The sequence below is a fragment of the Giraffa tippelskirchi genome, chromosome 1, assembly GCF_054371585.1.
Source record: "Giraffa tippelskirchi isolate mGirTip1 chromosome 1, T2T-mGirTip1v1.2.pri, whole genome shotgun sequence".
In the NCBI taxonomy this organism is placed as follows: Eukaryota; Metazoa; Chordata; class Mammalia; order Artiodactyla; family Giraffidae; genus Giraffa; species Giraffa tippelskirchi.
The window spans coordinates 171527090-171546410 of NC_137275.1; the positions used below are offsets into that span (position 1 = coordinate 171527090).

At 38.4% G+C, this 19321-nt stretch overlaps 1 protein-coding gene across 4 annotated transcripts in view; it reads left to right on the forward strand.

Moving 5' to 3' along the window:
• Positions 1-19321, forward strand: part of VPS13A (vacuolar protein sorting 13 homolog A) — a 271242-nt gene that overhangs the window by 120049 nt on the left and 131872 nt on the right. For all 4 annotated transcript variants that reach the window (XM_081505891.1, XM_081505901.1, XM_081505918.1 and 1 more), the window contains 3 exons: positions 1209-1376; positions 2409-2713; positions 17747-17894. In XM_081505891.1, coding sequence (XP_081362017.1) covers positions 1209-1376; positions 2409-2713; positions 17747-17894 — 621 coding nt within the window. The remainder of the gene's footprint in view (positions 1-1208; positions 1377-2408; positions 2714-17746; positions 17895-19321) is intronic.

The window sequence follows — 19321 nt, forward strand, 5'->3', positions numbered from 1 at the left end:
TATCCCAGGTGAGCTGGTGCTTAAGATTCTGTCTTTCTTGAAGGTACCTTTTTTTTTTTCCTTTAGATTTCAGGCTGCTTGGTTGGCTTGTAACCTCAGATTTCTAATGGTTTTAAAGAAAGTTAGAGGCTTCCCTGGTGGCTCAGACGGTAAAGCGTCTGCCTACAATGCGGGAGACCCAGGTACAGTCCCTAGGTTGGGAAGATCCCCTGGAGAAGGATATGGCAGCCCACTCCAGTATTCTTGCCTGAAAGATTCCATGGACGGAGGAGCCTGGTGGGCTACAGTCCCTGGGGTTGCAGAGTTGGACACAACTGAGCGACTTCTCTTTCTTTCTTTAAGAAAAGTTAAAAATTTTATAGTTTGTCTGTTTTTGTTTTTCTTATTCTTAAGGTTTGCAATGACCTGTCTTCAGCATTCTGTATCCTAGGCAGAAGCAGAATACCTATAGACTTCAGTAGAGTCTCATCTTACACCTCGGCCTTCAGTCAACTATCTTTGATTCCTGAGGTTTTTTTGTTTCATGGTTGGAATTTGTTTACTTATGGTTCTTCAGCCCTCTGCCCTGCTTCTAGCATTTAGGAGGGTCAAGAAAACTATAAAGTAGTTAAAAATTAAGTTAGTGAGTGCTCTGTTTATCTTTCAGAATATTTCTGTTGTTGCACATCTGCTAATATCTCCAACCATTTTTAATATATTGCGGAGCTTGAGATGTTACACTGCTGTAGGTAATTCTTATTTGGCAATTGAGATGACTCAACAAACTAATAAGGAACAGAAGTTTTGTGATAGGAGAAGACTCCCTTGAAGGAACTGGAAAATCTATTCACATACCTCAAATCAAGAAAATAGATTATAAGTTTTGACGGTGAATGAAAAATACATTTATATGGCAGTTCTCAGTACAAAAGTATACAAAAGTAAATGAAAAGGTGTATTCTGATAATTTTTTTTCTGTTTTTTTCCCACTAAAAAAAATCTTATGCCAAACCTACCAAATTGATTTCATCCCAAAAGGGAACTGCCACTTCTGTTTTGAATAATATTTTGTAGATTCAAGTAAGGATGTTAGAATTGTTGTCTTATTTGTACTTGGCTTGACTGTTACGAAGATTTTCCAAATATGTGTGTATGTTTTGTTTTTATTTTTGCACTGAAGACATTATATCCAAAGTGGATTTTTATGATTGAAATTTTCTCTCTTTAAGGCTGTTTATATTACTGGAAAAGAAGTTTTCAGCTTCAAAATGATATCTTATATGGGTGCAACTGCTGGTTCTGCATACACAGATATGAATGTAGTTGATATGCAAGTTAATTTAACTGTTGGTTGCATTGAAGTAGTTCTTGTCACAAAATTTCTGTATTCTATATTGGTAAGTATGTTAATTGATTTTTTATTTATTCTCACCTACGAGTTGGAAAGTGTTTGTTGTTTCTCAAGCATAGATAAGGAATTCCTTGCTTGATTATTTCCCCCTATTTTTTTTAAGATATTCTGGGTATCATTTATCGTGACTGAAATGTATAGTATTGTTTATATAGTGTCATTTTTCACATGAGAATGTTCTAGTTAATTGAAATATGTATTTTATAGACATTAAACATATGTATATTATATATGTTATATATATTAATTGAATTCTTTATTTTATACATAATTGGTTTAAGTATTTTACCTTTCAGCTCTTACTAAAAGTGCTAAATATACAATTGAAGTCTTGTTTGGTTTCAGGTAATCATTAGGAAAATTAAATTTTCTGTTGCATTCTATGAATATTTGGGGCTTTGTGGGATTTAGATTTAATCCCTATGACATTTCCCTAAGGTATATAAACTCTGTTTGCTTTCATAGTTTGTTTTTCTTTTGCTGACAGCTGATATTTTTTCCCATGAATGTCATGCCTGTCTCTGACTTCACTATTCATTCCTTTAACTAAATTGTGGTATATAAACTAGATAATCACTTGATTCTAAATAATGTTGTTGTCTTTGTGATCTTTTTAACTGAGGTTATCATGCAGTTTTTCTTGACAAACATTTTTATTACTGTTTTACCTTACAAATGTAAGTAAGCTCTCTGTGCATTGAGGTTGTATGGGGAAATACAACACAATTGTTTAGCCCTTACGAAAGTGAGATAAAAAGAGAAATAGATACCAGTGAAACATTGCAAAATCCCTATGCTGCTTTCGTCCAGGGACTAGGTTTTTATTGTTTTACCATGTTTCTGTATCTGTATCTTTTTGTTTGCCAACTTCTATTGCAGAAAATTAAGGTTTAATATAGACAGACTTTGAAACCAAGAAAAAGTTTTTCTTACAGAGGTAAAATCATAAATAGTAATACATTTAATAATTTCTTTCATTAATGGTAGCCTTAAGAATATAATTCTGTTTTCTTTATAGGCTTTTATAGATAATTTTCAAGCAGGTAAACAAGCCTTAGCTGAGGCAACTGTTCAGGCAGCAGGAATGGCTGCTACTGGTGTAAAAGAACTGGCACAAAGGAGTTCTAGAATGGCATTGGATGTTAACATCAAAGCCCCTGTTGTGGTTATCCCACAGTCTCCAGTTTCTGAAAATGTTTTTGTTGCTGACTTTGGACTAATTACAATGAAAAATACATTCCATGTAATAACAAAGAGTCAGACCAACCCCCCACCCATTATTGATTTGATAACAATAAAGCTGAGTGAAATGCGACTATACAGGTAAGCTTTTCACAAGTATGTTTAAGTAGAATGCAGTCTTTTTCTAATTTTTTTTATTAAAGGCTTTGGTATCTTGAGTTTTCTTTTTAGAATGGAATTTAATTTGATTATAACTATACTTAATTTTGTGGGTTTTTTTCCCTTCCTCAAGTATTTTTTGGTAAAATCAACTATTGTCCTCTAGTTTTTAAAAACCTAGAAAACACAAGAAGCTCAGCTTGATGCTCTATAATGACCTAGAGGGGTGAAATGGGGGGAGGAAGGGGACTCAAGAGAGAGGGGGGTATATGTCTACTTATGGCTGATTCACATTGTTGTACACCAGAAAGTAAATGTTATAAATCAATTATATTCCAATAAAAAATTAAAATTTAGTGATTAAATAAATAAATACCTAGAAGATATTAGATAATTAGACATGCTATAAAATTTGTTACCTGAGGAAGTATGTTTGTACTTATTGGCAGTTCTTCATAAATTAGAAGGTTATGGAAGAAATAGGAGAATTTCTAATATATTCATTCTCTCTGCAAATACAGCATTGCCCAAAGTACTCTATCAGCTTTGTGCTGTGGATCTGAAATGCTAATTAAACACACACAGATACATACTCACACAGAGTAGAGTACAATCGTATATATTTACTATGCATAAGATTAGTAATTAGGGGAATTAAGTGAATATCCAGATGATTCCAAAACTTTTACTGTGCTATTTCTAATCACACATTCTAGATTTAATACCCTGTTCCTTTTACAACTAGGATTCATTTCTATTTAAACTTCTCATTTGCTCTTTTCTTTCTGTACTTTTTCTTTAATCTCATTCTATTTATTGTTTTCCTTTTATTTTTTCTGCTTCTCTTTGGCCCCTGGCATGTCTGTGTCCCCCCTGCCACTTTCCATCAACTGAACATTTTAAAAACAGCCTTATTTGAGATGGATGTAATTAGTATGTAATAAATTGAGTATTTTTAAAAGTATACAGTTTGATAAGTTTGACGTGTATACACTTGTGATAGTTTGAGTACAGTTATATTCTTCCTTAGATATTTGGTGGGATTCACCAGTGAAGGCACTGGGGCTGGGATTTGCTTGTGGAAGATTTGTAACTACAATTTCCATTTCTTTAGTAAGCTTGGTGCTATATGAATTAATTATTTTGTGAGTGATCATTAATTTTTTTCAAGAAACATGTCTTTCATCTACATTGTAGAGTTTTATGACATAAAGTTGATAATATTCTATTATTCATTAATACCTATGTTGATATTACCTCCCTTATTCTTGATATTTATAATTTATACTTTTTTATTAATCATTCTGGCTAGAGGTTTATCAGTTTTATTGCTCTTTTTTTTTCCCCCCTGTGGGATAAATGGTATCCATTATTTTTTCCTTTCCAGTTTTATTGATATATAGCACTGTATAAATTTAAAGTATACAACATAATGATTTGAATTACATACATCATGAAATGATCATAATGTAAGTTTAGTAAGTATCCATTATCTTATATAGAGACAAAATTAAAGGAATAGAAAATATTTTTTCTTGTGATGAGAGTGCTTAGGATTTACTCTGTTAACAATTTCCCTATGTAACATACATCAGTGTTAATTATACAGCAGTGTTAATTTATCATGTTGTACATTATATCTGTAAGATACATAAGTACTTACGTATCTTACAACTGGTAGTTTGTGCCTTCTGACTGCCTTCATCCAGATTGCCCTCCTCCTATCCCTTGCTTCTGGTAACCACAGATCTTACTCCTTTTTTTGTGAGTTTGTTTTGAAGTGTAATTGACCTACAGAACTATGTTAGTTTCTGTTACACAACATAGTGATTCAGTATTTCTATACATTTCAAAAAGATAACCATGTTACATCTCTAGTTACCATCTGTGACCATACAAAGACATTACATAATTATTGACTATATTCTCCACACTGTACCCATGACTCATTTATTTTGTAACTGAAAGTTTGTACCTCTTAATCTCCTCCACTTATTTCTCTCCTCCCCCCATCTCTCCTCTCTAGCAAGCACCTGTTTGTTCTCTATATCAGTGACTCTTCTTTTCTGTTTGTTTATTTCTTTTGTTCTTTAAATTCTATACATAAGTGAAATCATGCGTTATTTATCTTTCTCTGTCTGATTTAATATCCTCTTGGACACCATGTTGTCACAAATGACAAGATTTCATTCTTTTTATACTGGTTGAGTAATACTTTGTTGGGTGTATGTGTGTGCACCACTTCTTCTCTATCCATTTACCTACTGATGAACATTTAGATTGTTCCCATTTCTTAACTATTGTAAATAATGCAGTGAACTTAGGGGTATGTATATCTTTCAAATTACTGTTTTCTTTTTGTTTGGATAAATACTCAGGAGTGGAATTGCTGAGCAGGGCTAGTTCCTGACAAAGCTGGCTGCGGTGTTTGGGGTGTTCCTGAGTTGGGAGGATCAATGTCAGTTATTTGGATGGTTGAGAGCTCAAGGGTTCCACAGCTGGTGTTGGGCCACTAGTGGCAGAGCTAGTTCCTGGGCCAGATAGGAGCTCAGGGGATCCTATAGGACTTGGCCTGCTGTGGGTAGGAGCTGTGCCCAAATTCAGCTAGCTGCTTGATGTGGGATGTCCAGGACTGGTGCCTACTAGCTGGTGAGTTAGGCCAGGTACCAGTGTTATGAGCTAGACAGAGGATTCCAAAATGGTGCTTGCTAGAGCATTGTCCTTCTGTTTGAATAAGTGACCAAAAATGACTTCTGTCAGTGTCTTTGTCGCCAGTGTGAGTCCCAGAAGGTTCCTGCTTCTCTGAGAGGCTCTCTGATAGCAAGTTGATCTCACCCAGGCTCCTTTTAAATTACTGCTTCTTCCCTTGATCTTAGATCATGTGAGAGTCTGTGCTCTTTAAGAGTAGAGTCTGTATGCTACTGCCCTCTGACTCTCCCAAAAGTATGCCCCACTGGTGTTCAAAGCCAGTCATTCGGGGGACTCTAGACTGGGTAGCCTGTGAGGAGGGTTGTACCCCTAGTTCCCTGGGGAGAACTTCTGCAATTATCATGATCTTCTTCCGTTTGTGACCTACCTGGGGGTATGGTTCTTTACTGCACTGTGTCTGAATTCCTCCTACCTGTCTTGATCTTTCTTTATATCTTTAGCTTTGAAGAGAATTTCTGTTAGTCTTCAGGTCATTCTCATTGAGAGCTGCTCTGTAAATAGTTGTAAGTTTGGTGTGCCCCAGATGGTCAACACCGAAATCAGATTGATTATATTCTTTGCAGCCAAAGATGGAGAAGCTCTATACAGTCAGCAAAAACAAGACCAGGAGCAGACTGTGGCTCAGATCATGAACTGCTTATTGCCAAATTCAGACTTCAATTGAAGAAAGTAGGGAAAACCACTAGTCCATTCAGGTATGACCTAGATCAAATCCCTTATGAGTATACAGTAGAAGTGACAAATAGATTTAAGGGACTAGATCTGATAGACAGAGTGCCTGATGAACTATGGACAGAGGTTCATGACATTGGACAGGAGACAGGGATCAAGACCATCCCCATGGAAAAGAAAGGCAAAAAAGCAAAATGGCTGTCTGAGGAGGCCTTACAGATAGCTGGGAAGAGAAGAGAAGCGAAAAGCAAAGGAGAAAAGGAAAGATATTCCCATCTGAATGCAGAGTTCCAAAGAAGAGCAAGGAGAGATAAGAAAGCCTACCTCAGTTATCAATGCAAAGAAATAGAGGAAACAACAGATTGGGAAAGACTAGAGATCTCTTCAAGAAAATTAGAGATACCAAAGGAACATTTCATGCAAAGATGGATGCGATAAAGGACAGAAATGGTGTGGACCTAACAGAAGCAGAAGATATTAAGAAGAGGTGGCAAGAATACACAGAAGAACTGTACAAAAAAGATCTTCATGACCCAGATAATCACAATGGTGTGATCACTCACCTAGAGCCAGACATCCTGGAATGTGAAGTCAAGTGGGCCTTAGAAAGCATCACTACGAACAAAGCCTAGTGGAGGTGATGAAATTCCAGTTGAGCTATTTCAAATTCTGAAAGATGATGCTGTGAAAGTGCTGCACTCGATATGCCAGCAAATTTGGAAAACTCAGCAGTGGCCACAGGACTGGAAAAGGTCAGTTTTCATTCCAATCCCAAAGAAAGGCAATGACAAAGAATGCTCAAACTACTGTACAGTTGCACTCATCTCACATGCTAGTAAAGTAATGCTCAAAATTCTACAAGCCAGGCTTCAGCAATATGTGAACCATGAACTTCCAGATGTTCAAGCTGGTTTTAGAAAAGGCAGAGGAACCAGAGATCAAATTGCCAATATCCGCTGGATCATGGAAAAAGCAAGAGAGTTCCAGAAAAACATCTATTTCTGCTTTATTGACTATGCCAAAGCCTTTGACTGTGTAGATCACAATAAATTGTGGAAAATTCTTCAAGAGATGGGAATACCAGACCATCTGACCTGTCTCTTGAGAAACCTGTATGCAGGTCAGGAAGCAACAGTTAGAACTGGACATGGAACAACAGACTGGTTCCAAATAGGAAAAGGAGTATGTCAAGTCTGTATATTGTCACCCTGCTTATTTAACTTATATGCAGAGTACATCATGAGAAACGCTGGGCTGGAAGAAACACAAGCTGGAATCAAGATTGCTGGGAGAAATATCAATAACCTCAGATACGCAGATGACACCACCCTTATGGCAGAAAGTGAAGAAGAACTAAAGAGCCTCTTGATGAAAGTGAAAGAGGAGAGTGAAAAAGTTGGCTTAAAGCTCAACGTTCAGGAAACTAAGATCATGGCATCTGGTCCCATCACTTCATGACAAATGGATGGGGAAACAGTAGAAACAGTGTCAGACTTTATTTTTTGCGGGCTCCAAAATCACTGCTGATGGTGATTGCAGCCATGAAATTAAAAGATGCTTACTCCTTGGAAGGAAGGTTATGGCCAACCTAGATAGCATATTTAAAAACAGAGACATTACTTTGCCGACAAAAGTCCATCTAGTCAAGGCTATGGTTTTTCCACTGGTCATGTATGGATGTGAGAGTTAGATGGTGAAGAAAGCTGAGCGCCACACAATTGATGCTTTTGAACTGTGGTGTTGGAGAAGACTCTTGAGAGTCCCTTGGACTGCAAGAGATCCAATCAATCCATCCTAAAGGAGATCAATCCTGGGTGTTCATTGGAAAGACTGATGTTGAAGCTGAAACTCCAATACTTTGGGCACCTGATGGGAAGAGTTGACTCATTGGAAAAGACCCTGATGCTGGGAAGGATTGGGAGCCGGAGGAGAAGGGGACGACAGAGGATGAGATGGTTGGATGGCATCACTGACTTGATGGACATGGGTTTGTGTAAACTCTGGGAGTTGGTGATGGACAGAGAGGCCTGGCGTGCTGCAATTCATCGGGTCGCAAAGAGTCGGACACAACTGAGCGACTGAACTGGACTGAAGAGGAGGTGATCTTCCAATCTTTCTATTCTCCATCTTGGCCATTCCCTGGTTTTCCATTGTTGAACATTCACTTTTATTGCTTTTAAAGCACCAGCTTTTGGATTTCTCTCTTCTGTTTTCTCTTTCATTGATGCTTGCTTTGATATTTATTATTCCTTCTGCTTCCTTTGGTTTTAATTTTTCTCTTTTTCTAATTTTCTCTAGATGGTGATTCAGAGGACTGATTTGAACATTTCTTTTCTTGTATATGCATTTAGTGCTGAAATTTTGAGGTTCTTCTCTGTAGCTCTGTCCTCTGTGGCATTTTACCATATGATCTCTACCTGCCTTGGTTTCCCTGGATTCTCAGCTCTGTTTCTTAACTCATGGACTTTTATTGGTTATTTCTTGGCATATCCACCCCCTTGCTTTTTCATGACCTTTAAATTATCTCAAAACAATTGAAGTTGGGACAGTCATGGGATTCATCTCGTTTTTTCTTGTTTCTCAGGAATCACTGCCCATTGCCTGATGGCCTGTGTCTTGAAAATCATTTGTTAATATATTTTGTATGTGTGTCTTTGTTGCAGGGGGAGAGGGAGGAATTCTTTCAGGCAGGAAGGTAAATCTAGTTTGTGTTATTTTATCTTAAATGGAAGGATCGATTTCCATCAGTTGAATATTTGGGTATTTATCAAGCATGTAATAAATCCCAGGCACTGTGCTAGGAACATGAAATATCATAGTGAGCAGTCTTTACAAGGGGTGAATAAATTGTGTGTGCGTGCTAAGTCACTTCAGTTGTATCTGACTCTTTGTGACCCTGTGGACTGTAGCCCGCCAAGCTCCTCTGTCCATGAAATTTTTCAGGCAAGAAAACTGGAATGGGTTACCATTTCCTCCTCCAGGGGATCTTCCCAAGCTAGGGATCGAACCCTCATCTTTTGAGTCTGCTGCATTGGCAAGTAGATCCTTTACCACTGAGCCACATGGGAAGCCCCATTTTGAGTGCAAAATTTTTTTCTAAATATTTTTATCTATAATTTAAAAAAAAATCTATTTTCCTGTTGTTAAAAACTTAAGTTGATTCCTTTTTATTGTTTTAAATAGCATTATAATGCTGATTGATTTCTTTATCAATACTTACATGATTTGCTGCTCATTTCTTTTGGGTAATATATTTCCTTCAGAGGAGTTCCTTGAAATAGAATTACTTGTTTATAGAGTAAACCGTTTTCCCTGGAATAACTTTATTGCAAAGATGTTAATTGTAATATAAAATTTTAAAAAGATACATATAATACTTCTATAAGGAAAGTTGTAAAATTTAACTAAGGGCCAGTAAGAAATCTTAAATAGTTGTAGAGAGAATATTTTCCTACATCTAGTATTATAAAGGTGTCAGTTTCTTATAAATTAATTTTGTATATTTAATGCACTCAATAAAAAATCACAACAGCAGTTCTTTTAAAGTCTTTCAGAATTACTGTAAAGTTTTTCTGGAAATATAAATAGAGGGCAAGATGTAGCAAAGATTTTTGAAAGAAAGAATTGAGATGGGGCATGGAAGAATTATAACAACCTTAGAAGTACTACTAAAATATTAAATTTCATTAAATACTACTAAAATATATTATAACACTACAATAATTAAGATAGTGAAATAGTAGAAAACTCACCAGATGACTGTGTGGCTGCATGTGTGTGTATCATCGTTATTCATATATAATAGTCAAGCTCATTATTCACACATTCCATATTTGTGAGTATTTCTGCTTGCTGAAACTTATGTGTAACCCCAAAATCAATATTCATGGCACTTTCACAGTCATTTTTGGGCATGCACAGAGCTAGCTGCAAGACATTTGAGTCTCCCAAGGCCTGTGTTCCCAGCTGAGGTGTTAAAGAATACCCTGCCTTCTTATGTAAGCTCTTCTGCTGTAGACATGTGTTCTTTTTTGTGTGCCCCCTTTTTTTTTTTTTTTTGCATTTAGGGAATTTTCCTTGGTAATTTTGCTACTTAAAATGTCCCCAGAGCATAATGCCAGTTATAAGAATAAAAAAACTAAAATTGAGTGAATAATATGTTAATGTATATGAATTATCTCAATAATGACCTTCAAAAACTAAGGACAAATAACACTTAAGTACCAGTTATATGGTAGAGAAAAACTTGATAAATTAAGCACTGAAAACAGAAGGAAAACAATAAGGGAAGAATATCAGTTGGCTTTGACTGTTTAAAATTTAAGTTTCTGAATATTAATTACCAAAACCAAATGTTAGCATATAGGATAATTAGCAACATCTTTAATAAACAATGAAAATCTTCAGATATGTTAAGGCAGTGAGAAAAAAGATAATTTGAAAATTTAGTAAAGAACAAGACTAAATGATTCTTTTCAGGAACAATGATAGCTGGTACCTAGCTAATAGAAATGTTCAACTTCATTAGTAATCAAGGGAATGAAAATTAATACAGTGAAATAGTATTGTTTGCCTATTAAATCTAGCAGATCTTAATAATCAGTAATTCTCAATCTGGGTGCAGGGAGATAAATACTCTCATATGTTGTTTATAAATTTATATATTGATTCACTTTCTTGAATTTAGTTTAGCAAATAATTAGAGAGTACATGTCACACAGTTATCATCTGAGCCAGGTACTGACAGTACATTAAAGAATAATATATAGTCTCTACCCTCATGAATCATTCTATTTGAAACAACAGACAAGACAATGACCTATTAAATATATATTAAATAGTGGTAAAACAGTCATTAAAAAGAAATAATGCCATTTGCAGCAACATGGATGGACCTAGAGATTGTCATACTGAGTGAAGAAAGTCAGACAAATAAGGAGAAATACCGCATGACATCACATCACCACATCACCGCATGTGGAATCTAAAAATAAAAAATACAAATGGACTTATTTACAGAACAGCAAGAAACTCACAGGCTTAGAGAATGAACTTAAGGTTACTGGGAAAAGGGATGGAGAAAGGGATAGCTGGGGAGTTTGGGATGGCCACGTATACACTGCTATGTTTGAAATGGATAACCAGCAAGGATATACTGTGCAGCACATGGAACTCCACTCATTGTTGGGTGGCAGCCTGGATGGAAGAATGGATACATGTGTATGTATGGCTGGGTTCCTTCTCTGTTCACTTGAAACTGTCACAACATTGTTAATCAGCTGTATACCAATACAAAATAAAAAGTTTAAAATAATAAATATATTAAGTGGTAGTAAAACTCAGATATGCAGATGACACCACCCTTATGGCAGAAAGTGAAGAACTAAAGAGCCTCTTGATGAAAGTGAAAGAGGAGAGTGAAAAAGTTGGCTTAAAGCTCAACGTTCCGAAAACTAAGATCATGGCATCTGGTCCCATCACTTCATGGGAAATAGATGGGGAAACAGTGGAAACAGTGTCAGACTTTATTTTTTTGGGCTCCAAAATCACTGCTGATGGTGATTGCAGCCATGAAACTAAAAGATGCTTACTCCTTGGAAGGAAGGTTATGGCCAACCTAGATAGCATATTTAAAGGCAGAGACATTGCTTTGCCAACAAAAGTCCATCTAGTCAAGGCTATGGTTTTTCCAGTGGTCATGTATGGATGTGAGACTTGGACGGTGAAGAAAGCTGAGCGCCGCAGAATTGATGCTTTTGAACTGTGGTGTTGGAGAAGACTGTTGAGAGTCCCTTGGACTGCAAGGAGATCCAATCAATCCATCTTAAAAGAGATCAATCCTGGGTGTTCATTGGAAGGACTGATGTTGAAGCTGAAACTCCAATACTTTGACCACCTGATGAGAAGAGTTGACTCATCGGAAAAGACCCTAATGCTGGGTAGGATTGGGGCGGGAGGAGGAGGGGACGACAGAGGATGAGATGGTTGGATGGCATCACCGACTCGATGGACATGGGTTTGGGTAGACTCTGGGAGTTGGTGATGGACAGGGAGGCCTGGCGTGCTGCAGTTCATGGGGTCGCAAAGAGTCAGGCACGACTGAGCGACTGAACTGGACTGAAAACTCAGGATACTGGTGGTATTACACAGGTAAGGTATCTACCTCAAAGTTTGGGTAGTACTGGTAAGAAAGTTTTTCCAGATGAAGTAATCTTTTGACATAGCAGTTAATATTTCTTGAAATTAGTCAAGATAGAAGAAATTTGCCCAGAGATCTACAAAGATAATGATCCAAATATTATTATTTATTATAGTGAAGAATTAGAACCAGCATAATTTTTAAGAATCTAAGGTTGACTTAATAAATTATAGTTATATATTTTGATATTCACCTGTTAAAATTGTATTAAAAATGTAATATCCTCTTAGAGTGTTTAGATTCCTCTACTTGGTACAATTAAAAGAGATTGCACGGGTGCATACATGATAAGTAAACGTTACCCTATGAAACTGTTAGTTGCTCAGTTGTGTATGACTCTTGTGACCCAATGAATTGTACTCCTCCAGAGCTCTCTGTCCATTGAATTCTCCAGGCAAGAATACTAGAGTGGGTACCATTCCATTCTCCAGGGTATCTTTTGAACCTGGGTCTCCTGCATTGCAGGCAGACTCGACCATCTGAGCAACCAGGGAAGCTACTAGAAATTCTAGGAGATCCCTGGTGATTCTAATATCTCTCCAGTTGTATACGTGATAATCTAAATTCTGCAGTTATAATTTATTTCCTCGGTTGAAGAATTTGAGATTTGCTACAGGTTCAGTCGTTCTGTCATGTCGGACTCTTTGCAACCCCATGGACTGCAGCATGCCAGGCCTCCCTGCCCATTACCAATTCCCAGAGCCTACCCAAACTCATTGAGTCCATTGAGTCGGTGATGCCATCGAACAATCTCATCCGCAGTCGTCCTCTTCTCCTCCCGCCTTCAATCTTTCCCAGCATCAGGGTCTTTTCAAATGAGTCAGTTTTTCACATCAGGTGGCCAAAGTATTGGAGTTTCAGCTGCAACATGAGTCCTTCCAATGAACACACAGGACTGATCTCCTTTAGGATGGACTGGTTGAATCTCCTTGCAGTCCAAGGGACTCTCAAGAGTCTTCTCCAACACCACAGTTCAAAAGCATCAATTCTTCGACGCTCAGCTTTCCTTATAGTCCAACTCTCATATCTATACTTGAGTACTGGAAAAACCATAGCCATGACTGACAGAACTTTGTTGGCAAAGTAATGTCTCTGCTTTTTAATATGCTGTCTAGGTTGGCCATAACCTTCCTTCCAAGGAGTAAGCGTCTTTTAATTTCATGGCTGCAGTCACCTTTTGCAGTGATTTTGGAGCCCCCCAAAATAAAGTCTGTCACTGTTTCCACTGTTTCCTCATCTATTTCCCATGAAGTGATGGGAACAGATGCCATGATCTTAGTTTTCTGAATGTTGAGCTTTAAGCCAACTTTTTCACTCTCCTCTGTCACTTTCATCAAGATGTTCTTTAGTTCCTCTTTTTTTTCTGCCATAAGGGTGGTGTCATCTGCATATGTGAGGTTATTGATATTTCTCCTGGCAATCTTGATTCCAGCATATGCTTCATCCAGTCCAGCGTTTCTCATGAAGTACTCTACATAAAAGTTAAATAAGCATGGTGACAATATACAGCCTTGATGTACTCCTTTCCGTATTTGGAACCAGTCTGTTGTTCCATGTCCAGTTTTAACTGTTGCTTCCTGACCTGACCTCGAGAAATACAGATTTCTCAAGAGTCAGGTCAGGTTGTCTGGTATTCCCATCTCTTAAAGAATTTTCCACACAGTTTGTGGCGATCCACATAGTCAAAGGCTTTGGCATAGTCAGTAAAGCAGAAATAAACGTTTTTCTGGAACTCTCTTGATTTTTTGATAATATGACGGATGTTGGCAGTTCGATCTCTGGTTCTTCTGCCTTTTCTAAAACCAGCTTGAACATCTGGAAGTTCATGGTTCACTGTTGAAGCCTGGCTTGGAGAATTTTGAGCATTACTTTACTAGCTTGTGAGATGAGTGCAATTGTTCAGTAGATTGATCGTTCTTTGGCATTGCCTTTCTTTGGGACTGGAATGAAAACTGACCTTTTCCAGTCCTGTGGCCACTGCTGAGTTTTCCAAATTTGCTGGCATATTGAGTGCAGCACTTTCACAGCATCATCTTTTAGGGTTTGAAATAGCTCAACTGGAACTACATCACTTCTGCTAGCTTTGTTCATCGTGATGCTTCCTAAGGCCCACTTGCCTTCACATTTCAGGATATCCGGCTCTAGGTGAGTGATCATACCATCATGATTATCTGCGTCATGAAGATCTTCTTTGTGTAGTTCTTCTGTGTATTCTTGCCACCTCTTCTTAATATCTTCTGCTTCTGTCAGGCCATACCATTTCTGTCCTTTATTGAGCCCATCTTTGCATGAAATGTTTCCTTGGTATCTCTAATTTTCTTGAAGAGATCTCTAGTCTTTCCCATTCTATTGTTTTCCTCTGTTTCTTTGCATTGATCACTGAGGAAGGCTTTCTTATCTCTCCTTGCTATACTTTGGAACTCTGCATCCAAATGGGTATATCTTTCTTTTTCTCCTTGGCTTTTTGCTTCTCTTCTTTTCACAGATATATGTAAGGCCTTCTCAGACAGCCATTTTGCCTTTTGCATTTCTTTTCCATGGGGATGGTCTTGCTCCCTGTCTCCTGTACAATGTCACGAACCTCTGTCCATAGTTCATCAGGCACTTGTCTATCAGATCTAGTCCCTTTAATCTATTTCTCACTTCGACTGTATAATCGCAAGGGATTTGATTTAGGTCATACCTGAATGGTCTCGTGGTTTTCCCTACTTTCTTCAATTTGAGTCTGATTTTGGCAGTAAGGAGTTCATAATCTGAGCCACAGTCAGCTTCTGGTTTTGTTTTTGCTGACTATATAGCTTCTCCATCTTTGGCTGCAAAGAATATAATCAATCTGATATCAGTGTTGACCATCTGGTGATGTCCATGTGTAGAGTCTTCTCTTATGTTGTTGGAAGAGGGTGTTTACTATGACCAGTGCATGCTCTTGGCAAAACTCTATCAGCCTTTGCCCTGCTTCATTCTGTACTCCAAGGCCAAATTTGCTTGTTACTCCACGTGTTTCTTGACTTCCTACTTTTGCATTCCAGTCCCCTATAATGAAAAGGGCATCTTTTTTGGGTATTCTAGAAGATCTTGTAGGTCTTCATAGAACCATTCAACTTCAGCTTCTTCAGCATTACTATTCAGGGCATATACTTAGATTACCGTGATATTGAATGGTTTGCCTTGGAAACGAAGAGAGATTATTCTGTCCTTTATGATATTTCATCCAAGTACTACATTTTGGACTCTTTTGTTTACTAGGATGTTACTCCATTTCTTGTAATGGATTCTTGTCCACAGTAGTAGATATAATGGTCATCTGAGTTAAATTCACCCATTCCAGTCCATTTTAGTTCACGGATTCCTAAAATGTCGATTTTCATTCTTGCTGTCTCCTGTTTGACCACTTCCAGTATGCCTTGCAAGATTCACGGACCTAACGTTCCAGGTTCCTATGCAATATGCTCTTTACAGCATCGGACTTTGCTTCTGTCACCAGTCACATCCACCTCTGTGTGTTGTTTTTGCTTTGGCTCCTTCTCTTCATTCTTTCTGGAGTTATTTGTCCACTGATCTCCAGTAGCAAATTGGGCACCTACTGACCTGTGGAGTTCATCTTTTAGTGTCCTATCTTTTTGCCTTTTCATACTGTTCATGAGGTTCTCAAGGCAAGAATACTTAAGTGGTTTGCCATTTGCTTCTCCAGTGGACCCCATTTTGTCAGAACTCTCCACCATAACCTGTCTGTCTTGGGTGGCCCTACATGGCATGGCTCATAATTTCATTGAGTTAGACAAGGCTGTGGTCCATGTGATTAGATTGGTTAGTTTTCTGTGATTGTGATTTTCAGTCTGTCTGCCCTCTGATGGAGAAGATTAAGAGGCTTATGGAAGCTTCCTGATGGGAGCGACTGACTGAAGGAGAAACTGGATCTTGTTCTGATGGGCGGGGCCGTGCTCAGTAAATCTTTAACCCAATTTTCTGTTGATGACTGGAGCTGTGTTCCCTCCCTGCTATTTACCTGGGCCCAAACTGTGGTGGAGGTAATGAAGATAATGGTGACCTACTTCAGAAGATCCCATGCATGTACTGCTACACTCACTGCCCCCAACCCTGCAGCAGGCCACCACCGACCCACACCTCTGCTGGAGGAGACTCCTGGACACTCTGGGCAAGTCTGGGTTAGTCTCTTGCAGGGTCACTGCTCATTTCTCCTGGGTCCTGGTGCACACAGGGTTCTGTTTGTGCCCTCCAAGAGTCTATTTCCCAGTCCTGTGTGAGTTCTGGCAGCTTTATGGTAGGGTCAATGGTGACCTCCTCCAAGAGGGCTTATGCCATACCTAAGTCTGCTGCACCCAGAGCCCCAATCCCTGTGGCAGTTAACTGCTGACCCGTACCTCCAGAGGAGATGCTCAAACACAGTTCTGACTCAGTTTCTGTGGGAACCCTGGGTCCTGGTGCGCACAAGGTTTGTTTGACCTCTCTGAGCATCTCTGGTGGGAATGGGGTTTGATTCTAAACACGAATTCGCCCCTTCTACTGGTTCTCTGGGACTTTTCCTTTGCCCTTGGGCATGGGATATCTCCTCACAGCCACTCTAGTGCCCCACAGCCACCACTCCCAACGCCTACCGTCTTGCTAGGGTTTCTCTGACCTTGGATGTGGGGTATCTCCTCATGGCCACTCTAGCACATCGCAGCCACAGCTCCTGACCTTGGACGTGGGGTATCTCCTCACCACTGCTCCAGCGCCATGCAGCTGCCACTCCAGCACCATGTAACCGCTGCCAATTAAAGTGTAGATGTATTATTGAGGAGGACCACTTTGAGGTTGTCATTTGAAGGTATATTGGGAGGCTGCTTTGGTCACATGTCAGTTGAAAGGCATTTGGTAACTAGCTATCCTTTTCATAATTCCTGAGCCATCAGTCCTACCCTTACATGGACTTGGAAAGGCAAATATGGTTCACCTTAATATAAAATTGTACATATTCAACTGTATTTGATCTGCAAAAATAAAAATTTCATATTTGCAAACTGGTTTCTTATAAAGTAAGGGGATCTGTAGTAATCTGCTGACGTGTAAATCTGTGAATTTAAATGTTTTCATATTAAGGTCTTGTATAATGTATTTTGTTTTATGTAGAGATAATTCTCATTTGAAGAGTTTGTTGTCCAATATATGTATTTTTGAACTTTTTAATATATTATAAAAATCCTATTTAAAAGTTTTATTTTTATTCAACACAGAGAATTTCATCTCAGAGAAAAGTCACCTAGGTTTCTAGTGACATGGAACATCTCCATTTTACATGGAAAGCCTATTTGATTCTGTTTTCCTCTGCACACATGCAAAATTATTGATTTCTATTATTTATATATAAAATGATTAATTTTTTAAATCTGATACTGTATGAAATTTATTCAAAACAATTTTATTTCTACTCATAGGACTCAGTATATTAATGATGCATACCAGGAAGTACTGGATCTGCTATTGCCATTAAATCTTGAGGTGATGGTTGAGCGAAATTTATCATGGGAGTGGTTCCAGGAAGTTCCGTGTTTCAATGTAAATGCTCAGCTAAAGCCCATGGAGGTAACTTTCAAATCCTTATTGATATCTCTCTTCTTGGTTAAAAATTATTGTTTGGAGACATAAGTCATTTTCTATGTACAAGTTATGTAAAAATACCTTGGTCAGAAAATAAATAGTAGCTCATGTGTATAACCTAGAATGCATTGAATGTTGATCTTTTTTTTTTCTTTTTTCGTAAATAGATTTTTTTCATTTGTAAAAATATTTATTTATTTTTTAATTGATGAGTAATAACTTTGCAGAATTTTGTTGTTTTCTGTCAAATCTCAACATGAATCAGCCATAGGTATACATATATCCCCTCCCTTTTGAACTTCCCTCCCAATTCCCTTTGTATGCCACCCCTCTAGGTTGATACATAGCCCATGTTTGAGTTTACTGGGCCATACAACAGATTCCCATTGGCGCTCTATTTTACATATGGTAATGTAAGTTTCCATGTTACTCTTTCCATACATCTCACCTTCTTCTCCCCTCTCCCCATGTCTATGAGTCTATTTTCCATGTCTGTTTCTCATTCAGTTCAGTTTAGTTCAGTCACTCAGTCATGTCCACCGCTTTGCGACCCCATGGACTGCAGCACGCCAGGCCTCCCTGTCCATCACCAACTCCCAGATCCTACCCAAACTGATTGAGTCCATTGAGTTGGTGATGCCATCCAACCATCTCATCCTCAGTCGTCCCCTTCTCCTCCTGCCTTCAATCTTTCCCAGCATCAGGGTCTTTTCAAATGAGTCAGCTCTTCGCATCAGGTGGCTAAAGTAGTGGAGTTTCAGCTTCAGCATCAGTCCTTCCAATGAACACCCAGGATTGATCTCCTTTAGGATGGATTGATTGGATCTCTTGCAGTCCAAGAGACTCTCAAGAGTCTTCTCCAACACCACAGTTCAAAAGCATCAATTCTGCGGCGCTCAGCTTTCTTCACCGTCCAAGTCTCACATCCATACATGACCACTGGAAAAACCATAGCCTTGACTAGATGGACTTTTGTTGGCAAAGTAATGTCTCTGCTTTTAAATATGCTATCTAGGTTGGTCATAACCTTCCTTCCAAGGAGTAAGCGTCTTTTAATTTCATGGCTGCAATCACCATCAGCAGTGATTTTGGAGCCCCCCAAAAATAAAGTCTGACACTGTTTCCACTGTTTCCCCATCTATTTCCCATGAAGTGATGGGACCAGATGCCATGAGATCTTAGTTTTCCGAACGTTGAACTTTAAGCCAACTTTTTCACTCTCCTCTTTCACCTTCATCAAGAGGCTCTTTAGTTCTTCTTCACTTTCTGCCATAAGGGTGGTGTCATCCGCATATCTGAGGTTATTGATATTTCTCCCCGCAATCTTGATTCCAGCTTGTGTTTCTTCCAGCCCAGCGTTTCTAATGATGTACTCTGCATATAAGTTAAATCAGCAGGGTGACAATATACAG